Source organism: Ranitomeya variabilis, chromosome 3 (assembly GCF_051348905.1).
Source record: "Ranitomeya variabilis isolate aRanVar5 chromosome 3, aRanVar5.hap1, whole genome shotgun sequence".
Lineage (NCBI taxonomy): Eukaryota > Metazoa > Chordata > Amphibia > Anura > Dendrobatidae > Ranitomeya > Ranitomeya variabilis.
This window is the reverse complement of record NC_135234.1, coordinates 84,270,172-84,287,428: the sequence shown is the minus strand read 5'-3', so window position 1 is coordinate 84,287,428 and position 17,257 is coordinate 84,270,172. Positions and strand designations below refer to the sequence as shown.

Genomic DNA, 17,257 nt, shown 5'->3' with positions numbered 1-17,257 from the left:
TTCGACAGCATAAACCTGGTGACAGATACCATTTAAGGTTTTGTCCAATACTAAAAGTAATACTTATGGTTTTCTCCAAAAGTTGTGCGTGTACATATATCTTTATTTTCTATCCGCATTGATGCATATCATTTTAGGTTTATTGAGACATACCAATGTTGGTTAATCACCAATTGTGATGATTCAAAAAGCATTGCCGCATTGTTTCCGCCTCATCACTGACCCGTCGGCAGAACAGATTTAAGCGTAATCTTCTCCAGCTTCTCATGTTCTCCAGTTCGGGGGTCGGTAGCCTTTTCAAGCATTTAAAGTGGTTGTGACTTCACAACCACATCAGGTGAGAACATTTGCCCACATTAGACCTTATTCTATCCGGATTAGTCCCTTTCGCGCTCATTGTCTTTGCAGATTTCCTACCCACTAAGGGTACCGTTACACAAAACGATTTACCAACGATCACGACCAGCGATACGACTTGGCCGTGATCGTTGGTAAGTCGTTGTGTGGTCGCTGGAGAGCTGTCACACAGACCGCTCTCTCCAGCGACCAACGATGCCGAAGTCCCCGGGTAACCAGGGTAAACATCGGGTTACTAAGCGCAGGGCCGCGCTTAGTAACCCGATGTTTACCCTGGTTACCAGCGTAAACGTAAAATAAAAAAAACAGTACATACTCACATTCCGGTGCCTGCGTCCGCTTCCCTGCACTCCTCCTGCATCCTGTGTAAGCGCCGGCCAAAGCAGAGCGGTGACGTCACCGCTGTGCTCTGCTTTCACTTTACGGCCGGTGCTCACAGTCAATGCAGGGAAGCAGACGGCCAGGGACCTGACGGACACCGGAATGTAAGTATGTACTGTTTGGATTTTTTTACATTTACGATGGTAACCAGGGTAAACATCGGGTTACTAAGCGCGGCCCTGCGCTTAGTAACCCGATGTTTACCCTGGTTACAAGCGAACGCATCGCTGGATCGGTGTCACACACACCGATCCAACGATGACAGCGGGAGATCCAGCGACGAAATAAAGTTTCAAACGATCTGCTACGACGTACGATTCTCAGCAGGATCCCTGATCACCGCTGCGTGTCAGACACAGCGATATCGTATGGATATCGCTGGAACGTCACGGATCGTACCGTCGTAGCGATCAAAGTGCCAATGTGAGACGGTACCCTAATGACTTAAAGGGGCTATCCATTATTTACACATTGATGGCATATCCTTATCCTGTAAAAACTGTCATCAATATGAGATGAGAAAACAAGTATACACAGACAGGGCAGAAGGGAAAGACAGCTGATTCTTTATATGAGATAAAGCATTTCCCTGCCTGCTGTTAAAAAGATGTTTTACCTCACAGAAAGCAGCATCAGAGATCCCCTGCTGTCCTGTCAGTGTATTTTTTCCTTCCTCCCTGCCCAGGAGCTGTGGTAATAATTTATAAGATTATCTCAGCACAGGAACATTTTTTTAAACACATCCAATTGTGGAAATTATGAAATTATTATTATTATTCCAAGACCTATTGATGGGAAAACCCCTTCATGGAGGTTATTTATATACGAGTATATATATATATATATATATATATATATATATATATATATATATATATATATATATATATATATATATATATATATATACATATACATACATACATACAGTCATGGCCAAAAGTATTGACACCCCTGCAATTCTGTCAGATAATACTCAGTTTCTTCCTGAAAATGATTGCAAACACAAATTCTTTGGTATTATTATCTTCATTTAATTTGTCTTAAATGAAGAAAACACAAAAGAGAATGAAGCAAAAAGCAAAACATTGATCATTTCACACAAAACTCCAAAAATGGGCCAGACAAAAGTATTGGCACCCTCAGTCTAATACTTTGTTGCACAACCTTTAGCCAAAATAACTGCGACCAACCGCTTCCGGTAACCATCAATGAGTTTCTTACAATGCTCTGCTGGAATTTTAGACCATTCTTCTTTGGCAAATTGCTCCAGGTCCCTGATATTTGAAGGGTGCCTTCTCCAAACTGCCATTTTTAGATCTCTCCACAGGTGTTCTATGGGATTCAGGTCTGGACTCATTGCTGGCCACCTTAGAAGTCTCCAGTGCTTTCTCTCAAACCATTTTCTAGTGTTTTTGAAGTGTGTTTTTGGTCATTGTCCTGCTGGAAGACCCATGACCTCTAAGGGAGAAACAACTTTCTCACACTGGGCCCTACATTATGCTACAAAATTTGTTGGTAGTCTTCAGACTTCATTAGGCCATGCACACGGTCAAGCAGTCCAGTGCCAGAGGCAGCAAAGCAACCCCAAAACATCAGGGAACCTCCGCCATGTTTGACTGTAGGAACCGTGTTATTTTCTTTGAATGCCTCTTTTTTTTCTCCTGTAAACTCAATGTTGATGCCTTGGCCCAAAAATCTCTACTTTTGTCTCATCTGACCAGAGAACATTCTTCCAAAACATTTTAGGCTTTTTCAGGTAAGTTTTGGCAAACTCCAGCCTGGCTTTTTTATGTCTCGGGGTGAGAAGTGGGGTCTTCCTGGGTCTCCTACCATACAGTCCCTTTTCATTCAGACGCCAACGGATAGTAAGGGTTGACACTGTTGTACCCTCGGACTGCAGGGCAGCTTGAACTTGTTTGGATGTTAGTCGAGGTTCTTTATCCAACATCCGCACAATCTTGTGTTGAAATCTCTTGTCAATTTTTCTTTTCCGTCCACATCTAGGGAGGTTAGCCACAGTGCCATGGGCTTTAAATTTCTTGATGACACTGCGCAAGGTAGACACAGGAACATTCAGGTCTTTGGAGATGGACTTGTAGCCTTGAGATTGCTCATGCTTCCTCACAATTTGGTTTCTCAAGTCCTCAGACAGTTCTTTGGTCTTGTTTCTTTTCTCCTTGCTCAATGTGGTACACACAAGGACACAGGACAGAGGTTGAGTCAACTTTAATCCATGTCAACTGGCTGCAAGTGTGATTTAGTTATTGCCAACACCTGTTAGGTGCCACAGGTAAGTTACAGGTGCTGTTAATTACACTAATTAGAGAAGCATCACATGATTTTTCGAACAGTGCCAATACTTTTGTCCACCCTCTTTTTTATGTTTGGTGTGGAATTATATCCAATTTGGCTTTAGGACAATTCTTTTTGTGTTTCTTAATTTAAGACAAATTAAATGAAGATAATAATGCCAAAGAATTTGTGTTTGCAATCATTTTCAGGAAGAAACTGAGTATTATCTGACAGAATTGCAGGGGTGTCAATACTTTTGGCCCTGACTGTATGTGTGTATATATATATATATATATATATATATATATATATATATATATATATATATATATATATATATATATATATATATATATATATATTATATTTCCTGGAGCGAGATTACTTTATTCAAGTTTTCTACAACCATTATAAGGCAATGCAATTTGAAAAAATATGAAAAATAGCAGTAATTGAAAAGGAAGACGATTTCTCATTTGCCTTTATATGAGGCTACTCTGAAAATCAATGTACAAGCGCAGCAACAGTCGAAGTATAACTTGGGTACATGTGACAGTGAAGAGACTGTTTTCTTTCTGTAGTAATATACTTATGTGTCAGTAGCGTAGCTACCGGGGGGGCAGAGGGTGCGGGCGCCCCGGGCCCGATGCTCTGAGGGGGCACACCCAGAGCTACGCTACTGTAACTGTTACATTCTGCGTCAGAGCAGGGAGAATCGATCTCCCTGCTCTGCCGCCCAGCTGCTATGGGACCCCTGAGCAGGCGGGGGGGCCGGATGCCAGCAGTGGACCCCCCGCCGTCATCGGAAGATCAGCTGTACCGGCATTTAGCCGATACAGCTGATCGCATTGATGGGAGAAGGAGCGCTGCGCTCCTACTCCCATCATCCCCCTGTCAGTGTCGGCGTCTGACGTCACCGACACTGACAGCGGGCGCAATGACGTCACTGCCCGGCGCCCGCTGTCAGGAGATCAGCGGGAGCAGCGCAGGAACCAGGAAGAAGAGAGGTGAGTATTTATTTATTTTTATGGGGGCTGCCTTATTACAGGGTCTGACTATGGGGGTACTGCCTTATTACAGGGTCTGACTATGGGGGTGTTGCCTTATTACAGGGTCTGACTATGGGGGCTGCCTTATTACAGGGTCTGACTATGGGGGTGCTGCCTTATTACAGAGTCTTCCTATAGGGGTGCAGCCTTATTACAGGGTCTGCCTATAGGGAGGCTGCCTTATTACAGGGTCTGACTATGGGGGCTGCCTTATTACAGGGTCTGACTATGGGGGTGCTGCCTTATTACAGGGTCTGACTATGGGGGTGCTGCCTTATTACAGGGTCTACCTATAGGGAGGCTGCCTTATTACAGGGTCTGACTATGGGGGCTGCCTTATTACAGGGTCTGACTATGGGGGTGCTGCCTTATTACAGGGTCTGCCTATAGGGGTGCTGCCTTATTACAGGATCTGACTATGGGGGTGCTGCCTTATTACAGGGTCTGACTATGGGGGTGCTGCCGTATTACAGGGTCTGACTATGGGGGTGCTGCCTTATTACAGGGTCTACCTATAGGGGTGCTGCCTTATTACAGGGTCTGACTATGGGGGTGCTGCCTTATTACAGGGTCTGACTATGGGGGCTGCCTTATTACAGGGTCTGACTATGGGGGTGCTGCCTTATTACAGGATCTGACTATGGGGGCCGCCTTATTACAGGGTCTGCCTATAGGAGTGCTGCCGTATTACAGGGTCTGACTATGGGGGCTGCCTTATTACAGGGTCTACCTATAGGGGTGCTGCCTTATTACAGGGTCTGACTATGGGGGCTGCCTTATTACAGGGTCTGACTATGGGGGCTGCCTTATTACAGGGTCTGCCTATATGGGGGGCTGCTTTATGCTATAGAATCTGCCTATGGGGAGTGCATTATACTATATTGTGGACTATTTGGTGCATTATGCTACTGTATATGGAGGCCATCTAGGGGGCCATCATACAGTGTGGAGATTACAGTGTGGGGGTCATTATACATTGTTGGAGCCATCAAACAGTTTGGGGGCTACTGAGGAGTCAGTATACTGTGTGGGTGGTACTATACAGTGAGGGGGCATTATGCTGTATATAAGAGAGCATCATGCTGTGTATAGGGGAGCTGTACAGGGGGGAGACTCGGTGCATTATTAAATGTAAAGTGGGCACTTATTGTTATAAGGGAACTCAGGTTACTGTGGCTGTCAAAGGGGCACACAGGGCAATATTACTTTCTAGGGGCAAAGTATGGGCGCTGTTTTCTAGGGCACTTGCACCCGGCATTACTGTATTATAGAGGGGTGCTTTAGAATTTAGAGGGCACAGAGAACCACACAGCAGGTGCAGTAATAGGGACACATACGGCAGCAGCGGCTCAGTATTAGGGTATCAGTTGGAGTTATAGGGACACATACAGCAACAGCGGCTCAGTATTGGGGTATCAGGTGCAGTAATAGGGTCACATACGGCAGCAGCGGCTCAGTATTGGGGTATCAGGGGCAGTAATAGGGACACATACGGCAGCAGCGGCTCAGTATTGGGGTATCAGGGGCAGTAATAGGGACACATACAGCAGTAGCGGCTCAGTATTGGGGTATCAGCATGATTAGGAGTTTCTGCAGGTTGGGAATAGATGGTGATGGGGCTGGAATATGAGAAGTGAAATGTGTCTTTGTTGTATTCTCTGCAGACGAGTTGTAGCTGGAAGAAGTTGTCGTGTCGGTCTGGGCCAGATGGAAAAGACGGGAAAAATTAACGATTCCATCATAAAGAACGTCAGCGGTAAGACATTATCTAACTGTGCTGTGATCTCTTATACAGTTAGGTCCATATATATTTGGACAGAGACAACATTTTTCTAATTTTGGTTATAGACATTACCACAATGAATTTTAAACAAAACAATTCAGATGCAGTTGAAGTTCAGACTTTCAGCTTTCATTTGAGGGTATCCACATTAAAATTGGATGAAGGGTTTAGGAGTTTCAGCCCGTTAACATGTGCCACCCTGTTTTTAAAGGGACCAAAAGTAATTGGACAATTGACTCCAAGGCTATTTCATGGACAGGTGTGGGCAATTCCTTCGTTATGTCATTCTCAATTAAGCAAATAAAAGGCCTGGAGTTGATTTGAGGTGTGGTGCTTGCATTTATAAGGTTTTGCTGTGAAGTAAACATGTCATCAAAGGAGCTCTCCATGCAGGTGAAACAAGCCATCCTTAAGCTGCGAAAACAGAAAAAAAACCATCCGAGAAATTGCTACAATATTAGGAGTGGCAAAATCTACAGTTTGGTACATCCTGATAAAGAAAGAAAGCACTGGTGAACTCATCAATGCAAAAAGACCTGGGCGCCCACGGAAGACAACAGTGGTGGGTGATCGCAGAATAATCTCCATGGTGAAGAGAAACCCCTTCACAACAGCCAACCAAGTGAACAACACTCTCCAGGAGGTCGGCGTATCAATATCCAAATCTACCATAAAGAGAAGACTGCATGAAAGTAAATACAGAGGGTTCACTGCACGGTGCAAGCCACTCATAAGCATCAAGAATAAAAAGGCTAGACTGGACTTTGCTAAAAAACATCTAAAAAAGCCAGCACAGTTCTGGAAGAACATTCTTTGGACAGATGAAACCAAGATCAACCTCTACCAGAATGTTGGAAAGAGAAAAGTATGGCAAAGGCGTGGTCCAGCTCATGATCCAAAGCATACCACATCATCTGTAAAACACGGTGGAGGCAGTGTGATGGCTTGGGCATGCATGGCTGCCAGTGGCACTGGGTCACTAGTGTTTATTGATGATGTGACACAGGACAGAAGCAGCCGAATGAATTCTGAGGTATTCAGAGCCGCCATACTGTGTGCTCAGATCCAGCCAAATGCAGCCAACCTGATTGGTCGTCGTTTCATACTACAGATGGACAATGACCCAAAACATAAAGCCAAAGCAACCCAGGAGTTTATTAAAGCAAAGAAGTGGAATATTCTTGAATGGCCAAGTCAGTCACCTGATTGACCTGACAGTCAACCCAATTGAGCATGCATTTCACTTGTTAAAGACTAAACTTCAGACAGAAAGGTCCACAAATAGTGTTGAGCATTCCGATACCGCAAGTATCGGGTATCGGCCGATATTTGCGGTATCGGAATTCCAATACCGAGTTCCGATATTTTTGCGGTATCGGGATCGGAATGCATATTCATGTGTAAAATAAAGAATAAAAATAAAAAATAGGGATATACTCACCCTCTGACGTGCCCTGGCTGTAACCGCTGCAACCGGCAGCCTCCGTTCCTAAGAATGAGCGAGTGAAGGACCTGCGATGACGTCGCGGTCTTGTGATTGGTCGCGTGAGCGGTCACATGAGCGTTCACGCGACCAATCACAAGCCGCCACGTCATCGAAGGTCCTTCACTCGCTCATTCTTAGGAACGGAGGCTGCCGGTTAACACCGCTAGGTCCAGGGTCCGCCGGAGGGGTGAGTATATCCATATTTTTTATTTTTATTCTTTATTTTTTACATGAATATGGATCCCAGGGCCTGAAGGAGAGTTTCCTCTCCTTCAGACCCTGGGAACCATCCAGGATAGCTTCCGATACTTGTGTCCCATTGACTTGTATTGGTATCGGGGATATCTGATATTTTTCGGATATCGGCCGATACTATCCGATACCGATACTTTCAAGTATCGGAAGGTATCGCTCAACACTACCCACAAACAAACAGCAACTGAAAACCACCGCAGTGAAGGCCTGACAGAGCATCAAAAAGGCGGAAACACAGCGTCTGGTGATGTCCATGAGTTCAAGACTTCAGGCAGTCATTGCCAACAAAGGGTTTTCAACCAAGTACTAGAAATGAACATCTTATTTAAAATTATTTAATCTGTCCAATTACTTTTGGTCCCTTTAAAAACAGGGTGGCACATGTTAACGAGCTGAAACTCCTAAACCCTTCATCCAATTTTAATGTGGATACCCTCAAATGAAAGCTGAAAGTCTGAACTTCAACTGCATCTGAATTGTTTTGTAAAAATTCATTGTGGTAATGTCTATAACCAAAATTAGAAAAATGTTGTCTCTGTCCAAATATATATGGACCCAACTGTATGTTCTGTAGGGCTGGTATCTACCACTGACCATATGGCGGTAATATCCATGTTGGTAGTTATATCTTCAGTAACATCGCGGTCATCTGCTGAGGTTCTCCTCCACTATTAGGGTGTGTCACCGAGTTGTAATCAAGGTTACCTGGTTAGGGGCCCACTCAGCAGTTTCGCCCCCCCCGAACCAAAACCCTAGCTACGCCTCTGTTACGTGTAATTGAAGGTGAACATACCAGAATCATCATCATCCATCTCTCCATTTAGCTCCGCTGCTCGGATCAGTCGGGCCTCCATTACTTCTACTTCCATAGATTCCATCTGCTTCTTGAGCGCATCGTATTTGGCCTAGTCACAAAGACAACTGATTAGATGACATTACTGAGCAGATCTTCATACAACAGATTAGATTTGCTATTAACTTCAAAGCTTTTTCAGGTCCTGATAAAAAAAATAAGCAATGTATTCACACCTGACAAGAACATTTCTGAGGAAGGTCGGTGTAATGAATGAATTTACAGACATATTGGTGGATCAGATGAGAACATCCTGTCGGTCAATGACAATTTTACCTCACAGGAAGATGAACAAGTCTGAATAAGCAGATTTGTGTATATATCTGCAGAGCAGCTAATGCATCTGCTTCAATTGAGCTGTCAGTATAGCCCCAGCACATATCATATTACCAGTATTATTGTCCGGCTTCGCACAGGTCTTTTTGGACTAACTGCTTGTATGTGTAGTTAAAAACGTTGATTGCTACTGATATGATGAAAACATATCAATTCTAGAAAGATGAAATCCAGCGTGAAACCTTCCAAAGTTCTGAATTTACCCGACTGGCAAATTTGCATTGTGTTCCATTGCTTTTTTTTTTTTTTTATAGTGTGCATATCCCGACAATGGTAGTCTGTACAGAACTGAAAACTGGTGTGAAACATTCAGAGGCGCCCAATTTATCTATAAGCCATATTTTGTGCAGATTGATCCAGTCATTTGGCCATAAATTAATATTAGCCTTCATATTCCATTTTTTTTGGTAGATCTTCCAGAGTTGAAACCTGGTGTAAAACATTCCTGATTTACCAATGAGGCAAATTTGGGGCAGATTGGGCTAGTGTTTAACTGTAAATTAATACTCCAGTTTGTATTTCATTTTTTGGGAGTGAGTGAGTATCTCAAGAATGGTAGGCCCTAGAGAGAGAAAACCCAGCCAAAAACTTTCGGAAGTGTTCGACTTAATTTGCGTCTATATGTCTCTCCCTAGAATATACATAGAGTCTTCAACATTGAAATTGCAACTAATACATGATGTTATGCAAGGGAGTCTGTCAAGCCCAAAACGTATGTTAAACAGGCAATGGTCTATACAGCGTTGTAGGGGACTTGGTCCCTATAGGCACCCTACTAGTACTGTACCTGGTACTGTATAGTGCCTGAGAAAATTACTTGAAATTCATATGCAAATAAGGAGTATTAAGTGCACCGTTGGCATTTCTAAGAGTTTGGTGCATTGTCACGCCTCCTTATTTGCGTACTGGGGACGTCCTCCATGCTTCTGATTGACAGATCTCGCTTCCCATAGACAAATCTGAAGGAGTTTGTTCGACCGCATGGGTTCTCCTTCCTGCCTCCTTTGTTCTGATTTCACTCACGACAAGAATGCATAAGTCGTCCAGCGAGAGACGTCACAAGAAAGCAGTTAGGGAGGAAAACACGTATTCACACAGTGCTCATGTATTTTTCTAAATTCCATAACACAACCTAAATAAAAATAAAAATCATAATTTATGCTATTTTCACATTAGCCACTAGGCTTTACAGTGGACTCATACTTCCAGCTCTACAAAAAAAACCAACACATTTTCCGCAGTCTCTATCATCACAGAAAAGACTACAATGAAAAGTAACACCTCTATAGGCAGTAGACAACACCAGCACAGGCTCCACCATTCATAATCGTTGAAGTCACCTATCAGACTTAAGAGGACTGTCATCACAGAATCACAGTTCAAACCAAGTACAGGCGCTTGGTGCTTCATGGTGGGGACAATCTTTTATGTGCAATTTCTCCATCTCACGCCCTTCTTCTTTGATCAACAGCTCTGGCTTCATAGAGCCACAGAAGCACAGAGATAGAGGGAAAACAAGCAGGTGGGAAGGTGCACTTAAATGTTTGGCCATGGCAAGGGTGTACAAAGTGCCTGTACTTGGTTTGAACAGTTGTTCTGTGCTGGCAGAGTCCCATTAATAGTCAGTATGAAAAGAACAATGTTTTTGATTTTCTTAACTCCTACACGACATATGACGTATACTTACTTCATAAGTCATGTCACTGACTTTGATGTGAGCTCCAACGCTGAACCCGCATGTTTCCCCACACGAAAACTGATTTAATCAGCTGCCATGGTCCTTTAAAAGGCGTAGGTGGATCAGGCTCCACCTGCGGCTGTTAACCAGTTAAATCCTGCTGTCAAACTCTGACAGCGAAATTAAACATGCGCTGGCTGGAAGTGTATCATTCGGCCGCCCATCAGCGCCCCTGTCACATGATCACAGGGAGCCAATGGGTTGTCACGATAGCCGAGGGTCTGCAGAAGACCTCCATGCCTGTCATTAGGATTCTCCTGTGAATGCCAGCCCGTGGCCGGCATTCATATGAGATGGTGATTTCTGCCATACAAAGCAGTGCTTAAGTCCTGCTATGTATAGCACAGGTGATCAGACAATCACATCTTCAAATCTCCTAAAGAAACTATTAAATCAAGTAAAAAACGGGAAAAAAAAAGTTTTTAAAAATATGGAAAAAAAAAAACCCACACACAAGTTCAAATAATCCCCCTTTTGACCCATTGAAAATAAAAGAATTAATAAAAAAAAAACAAAAATACACATTTGAAATCACTCAGCCACCAGATTCCAAAAAACAGAAAAGCTACGGGTCTCGGAAAATCATAACAAACGCAGGAAATTTTTTTCATACAAATTTCTGAATTGTTTATTCGCCACTTACATAAAAAAAATCCTGAACCGCTTTGGTATCTGCGTACTCGTACTGACCTGGGTAATCATATTGCCAGGTTATTTTTACCATATAGTGAACATAGCAAATAAAAGAAAACAAAAGTGAATGTGGAATTGCACTTTTTTTTTGAAATTTCACCGCACTTGGAATTTTTTTTTTCCTGTTTTCCAGCACAGGAAAAAACAAAAATGGAAAAAAAAAAACCACCAGAAAATGTCCCAGGTGTGGAGGGAACCATTATGGAAACTGTTAATGTATGTTTACACCTTCAGGATTTGCAGCAGAAAAATCGACTGGAAATACTGATGTGTTGGCAGGAAACACGCTGTGTAAAATATGCGTGCTTCTTCCCATTAAAATGGGTGAAAAATGCAGAAAAAAACACTGCAAAAATTAACTTGCTGCAGATAGGAAATTGCCTCAAATCTGCAAGGAGAAAATACAGTAACATATGCATGAGATTTCAGAAACTTAATTCACTGCTGGGATAGTATAATGTCGTATTTTTCGCAACAAAAATATAGCAAAAATATGATGTGTGAACATACTTTTTTTTTTTTTTTAAACCCCGGCAATACAGATTTATTATTGGAAACAAAAGATACTGAAATTTAAGTGATATTTCCCCCATGTAATCATATCCTTATGGGTAATAACATAACAGTATCATGTATGTAATGGACATCGGAGAAACCTCGCTGTCGACTCAAGGAAAATAATTTTAAAAGTTTGTCTTGCATTAATAAAAGCTGTTAACTTTCTTTGCAAGACAAGTTTTATCTTGTACACCATCAGGCTCTTTAATCTAAATGGTAAATAGATCATTATAGAAATGTAATTATGTCACCATTAGTGAAACAAATGGCAGACATTAATGTAATGGTCCTGCAAGCATGGCAAGATCATTTTCTCCTTTAGGATACACTATACCCTAATCCATTCTATATTTTATCTATATATACAGTATACACACACTATACACACACACACACACACAAACACACACACACAGTGTATCCCAAAGAAGAGATGCTTTGGTACATAAACATGTGCAATTGCAATAACTTTCTAGGAGAAATACTTCATTTTCTGGAACAATTTCAGGGACACCAACACTTCTGGCCATACTATAGTGTACACCCATAAGGTGAGTAGTGGATGGGGTGATATAAGGTGCTGACATTGGTTCAGGTAAAAAAAACGGATACTGGCAAGTAACCTTGGAGAGATTTTTGAAGAATTGAAACGCCTTAGGGAGGGACCAGGGCTTGCAGCACTCTGCTACCAAAGGTCAGGTCAGCAGGGGAGGACAGATTCAGTCTGTAATGCTTAAAGAAGGTAGATGGTGAGGACCAGGTAGCGGCCTTACAAATCTTATCAACTGATACCTCCACTCTTTCTTCCCAGGAGTTTGCCACGGCTCTAGTGGAGTGAGCCTTGATGCCTTCGTGAACTGGAGCACCACTGGCAGAGTAAGACAAACTAATGGCCTCTCTGATCCATCTGGCAATGATACCCTTGGATACCCCATACCCTTTCTGCTACCTTGAAAGGCTACAAACAGGGACTGGTCCTTCCTCCACTGACTGGTCATGGTCATATATTCTAACAGCGACCTCCTCACATCTAACTTATGGAATCTTTCCTCTCCTGGATTCCTAGGGTTATCATAAAAGGGGGGGGCAAAATAAGTTCCATAGGAGCCAAGAAATTAAGAGCCACTATGGGAAGGTAAGCTGGGTCAGGTATTTGTACAAGCCTATCTTCATATATCTGCGTATAGGGAGGGCATACCGGCAGGGCCTGTATATCGCTCACCCTGCAGGCCGATGTTAGAGCCACTAAAATAATGGTCTTAAGCGTAAGGAATCTGGCAGCTAAATCCTGTAGGAGCTCGAATGGGTCTTTAGTTAGTGCCTCTAGTACCAGATTTAGATCCCACAGTGGAATTTTTGGGATTATAACTGGTCTGGACCTACCACAGGATTTTATAAATCATGTCACCCATAAATTTGATGCCAGATTACAGTTATATAAGGCCAAGACCTGTACCTTGAGGGTATTAGTTGCTAAATGAAGCTCAAGTCCTGAATGCAGGAACTCTAGAAAGGATCCTACTGGAGCCTTATTCCCCTAGAGGCTGCCCTGAAAATTCCAGAAATTTCTTACATGTCCTGCAGTAAATTCTTGATGTTATTGGTTTTCTACTTTTCAACAGGGTGGAGGCAAACCCTGGTGAGAAAGCTCTCTGACTCAGTTTTTGCCCTCTCAAATTCCATGCTACTAGATGGAAGCCCTTCACTTGAGAGTGGCATACAGGCCCCTGTGTGAGAAGGTCCAGGATCTTCGGCAGGATCCACGGATCTGACACCAACATTAACCTTAAGAGAGAAAACCATGGTCTCTTCGGCCAGAATGGAGCAATGATAATCACCCTTGCCTGATCTTCCTCACAACTGTTGGAATCATCGCTATTGGAGGGAAGGCATAGGCAATCCTGAAGTTCCAGAGGATCTAAACAGCATCTACCGTAAACATTTTTTCCCTTGGGTCTAGAGAACAGAAGTTCCTCACTTTCCTGTTCTGTAAATTGGCAAATAATTCACGCATGGGGGCGGCCAGAGATAGATCTAACTGCTGAAAGATTTGGGAATTTAAAGACCATTCTCCCTGTTTCAGTCTTTCGCAGCTCAGGAAGTCTGCCTTTGTATTCTCTACTCCACTTAAATTAAGTGCTGTAAGAGACAACAGGTGTCCAGCTAGCTGGAGTAGATTGCTTGCTGCCATCATTAGGGTATAGGACCTTGTTCCCCCCTTGGTGGTTGATATAAGCCACAGTTGCTCGGTTGTCTGATATGTGAAGACACAAAAGAGCACCGTAAAACCAAAAACACTTCGTTGAAGAAAAATCACAGTAATCAGCAAGTGCTAGTAAAAAGATATAAAAAACAGGGTATTTGGTTGATACGTATTTTGCAAAAAATGTATACTAAGCTGCTCCACCAAACGTCAAGGTATACCCATATAGAGCAGTCCTAACTGATGTATGCAATCCCTATCTAATGTATTTAAAAACCTGATCATCTGTATATTAGCTGTATGAGCAGGGTTCAGAGAGGAAATGTCCATGTGGATACGCTGAATGGAACAACTTTTGTGCAGATAGCCCACAAGCAGTGCTGGATAACTCCCTAGTCTTGTAGACACTAGAGAACAATTATGGAAACAGAAACACATGGGCTACTTGCACAGTAAACAAGTTTGTAGGAACATGTTCACACACCAACAAGAAACTTGAAGACACAAAAGAGCACATGGCCGGACATGGCGACCCAAGAGGAAGGCAAGAAAGTCTCTTGCGGACTTTTCAACAGCCCAAAGCTATTTCAGGTTCGATCCCTGGCTTCTCTCTAGAGAAGACCAGGTCCCGTGAACGGTGATTCCTCAGGTGTGCTTCCCAACCAGTGTTGGTCGCATCTGTTGTAATTATGTCTTGAACGGGCCCCTGATGACAAGTTTTCCCTGTCTGCCCAACAAGAGAGGGAATTTCTGACTGTTAAAGAAAGATCTACCTTTCCTTCTAAATGTCCTTTGAATGACCTCTGTGCAGACAGAATATCCCACTGAAACTGCATCATGTGGAATTGGACACATCTTACTGCTGGGATGCAAGATGTCAGGGATCCTAGCAGGGACATTGCTTTCCTTAGGGTCATCCTTGGATGATCTATTGCTGACAGGGCCAGGTTCATCATTTTGTTTATTTTATCCTCTGGTAACAGACAGATTTGGAGCTCGGAGTTCAAAACCAGGCCTAGGAAGGACTGTATCTTTTCTGGTTTTAGTCTTGACTTGAGGGTGTTCACAATCCAGCCGAGCTCCTCCAGGACAATTGCTAACTCCTTTAGCTGTCCTGCACACTGGTCTTCAGATCTTCAAACTATAAGGAAGTCGTCCAAATAAGGGACGATAACGGTATTCCGAGTATGAAGGTAGGCCGTCACCTCTGATATCGCCTTAGTGAAAATTCTCGGAGCCACTGACAGCAAGAATGGAAGGGCTCTGTATTGGTAATGTTTGACCTGTCCCTGGACATACAGAGCTACCGCAAATACTTTTGATGGTCCAGATGGATTGGGATGTGCTAATACACATCCTTCAAATTGATGACTGCCAGGAAACGGTTTTGATATAACAGCTTTATAGCGGTGTTCACCGATTCCATCTTGAAGGACCCATTTACAACCCATCGGTTGAGTTTTCTCAGATTGTTAATAATTCTGAAGGAACCATCCAGTTTTTTTGTATCAAAAAGAGGGGGGAATAAAATCCCCTTCCCTTTTCTTCCTCCGGGATCTTGCACAAAACTTGTTTTTCCAAGAGTCCCATGATCTCTTCTTACAAGGCAAGTTGTTCTTTTGGTGACCTCCTGTGGAGCGTCACTATGAAGGTCTGACATGGCAGATGGACAAAGCCTATCTTCAGACCCTCCTTCACAATATTCAAGACCCAGTGACTGAGGGAGATGTTCACCCAGGCAAAGAGAAATAGAGAGAGCTTTCCCCTTACCGCTGACCTGGCATCATTGGGAGGACTTTTTGGAAGATGTAGAGGGCCTGCCGAACATAACACCGGGTGCTTGCATCTTGCTATTAACCGGAAAGGTGCACTTTTAACTCTCCTCCAACCCCCCAAACAGTACATCCTCCAGGGACCTAGATGTTCCTTCCTCTTTCAGGCCCATTGTCGACCTAAGGGGCGCCGCCCATCTTGCTTCCGGCATGACCACTCCGACGTCACTCGGGCACACCCATTCCCAGTGTACCTTGCCCGTGACATCAGCGGAGAGCAACCCTGGAAGCGCAACTCACCACGGAGTCAAGCAGGAAGACTGAGGAGGGAGAGCAGCGTTGCTGATCCAGACCTGTGCCGCCCGCTCGTGCACCAAGGCCCCATCATCTTGACCCGTGGACGGCACTTCCATCTCCTGAAGGCTCGCCGACAGGCATATCGCCTGCTCTTCCAGTCCCGGGACAGGAGTAGGCAAGTCTTAAAATACAAACTGTTCACCCAAGTTTCAGCATGAGGGTTCCCATCAAGGACAGGAAAACCAACTGAAGCGGGGGAGAGGTACCGCTCTTATTTCAGTAGGTTTCCTGTCCTTGCTGGGCGGATCCCAATATCAGGTGTGCCTTCACGGGTGAGGGAATATATATGTTATAATATAATATAAATTATATATGCACATATATACATATATTACTCCAGAGTTACTGAATATTAAGTGTCATTTTAAAAATGGCGAAACCTCCACCGCAGAGTCTGTGTATAATAATGAAGGTGGTCTATTTTTTCTGTGGAGACGGACTTTTATAAATCTGAAAAGAACACTTTTCACACATTAATACTGGCAGACAAAACAGGTCTGAAGTGTTCTCAGTCACAAGAGGTACTTGGACCACAGATCTTGCTGCCAATCTCTTCCACTTCATCCCAGACTTACAAGTAATCAGAATTAATAGAAGAGCCGACAAGGCCAACCTGGATGACTGACAACACAAAGACAAAGGAAGACAATAGGAGGGAAAATCTTGGCACTATTGAAACTGTGTTAACTGTGTTAAAGTATTAAGTGATTTCGCCCAAAAACAAGAAGTGGGACGCATGCCTGAAGGACCCGCAAAGTATGGAAACACTGAACAACACTACATGGCAAAAAGGCAAGGGATGGATTTGTGGTAGAAGGCAGATGGCTTGACAGAAGCCTTCTATAGCGACATGAACAGAAATTTATCCTGAAAGGTATGTATTGGAGATGAAAGATCCGTTTTAAATGTGGTGATCAACTATAAAGAACCATCTGTCCATGTTGTAAACAAATGTGCATACAAGACACCTGGCGCACGTGTAAATTATTAGGCTTAGAAACTTTATAAAAAAAAAACAAAAGAAAACAAATCGGTAGTAATCTGCATGGTCGTCTTTTTCTAGTACAAGTAGGAAATGTAATGTAGCATTGCAACATTTTCTATTAAGGAGCTCAGTGAACTGCATGATTGATGGATAATG

The 17,257-nt window shown here is 43.2% G+C and overlaps 1 protein-coding gene across 8 annotated transcripts in view; it reads right to left on the bottom strand.

Annotated features, from left to right (window-relative positions):
• Window positions 1–17,257, bottom strand: part of MYO18A (myosin XVIIIA) — a 383,975-nt gene that overhangs the window by 70,507 nt on the left and 296,211 nt on the right. For all 8 annotated transcript variants that reach the window (XM_077294308.1, XM_077294307.1, XM_077294310.1 and 5 more), the window contains one exon: window positions 8,400–8,511. In XM_077294308.1, coding sequence (XP_077150423.1) covers window positions 8,400–8,511 — 112 coding nt within the window. The remainder of the gene's footprint in view (window positions 1–8,399; window positions 8,512–17,257) is intronic.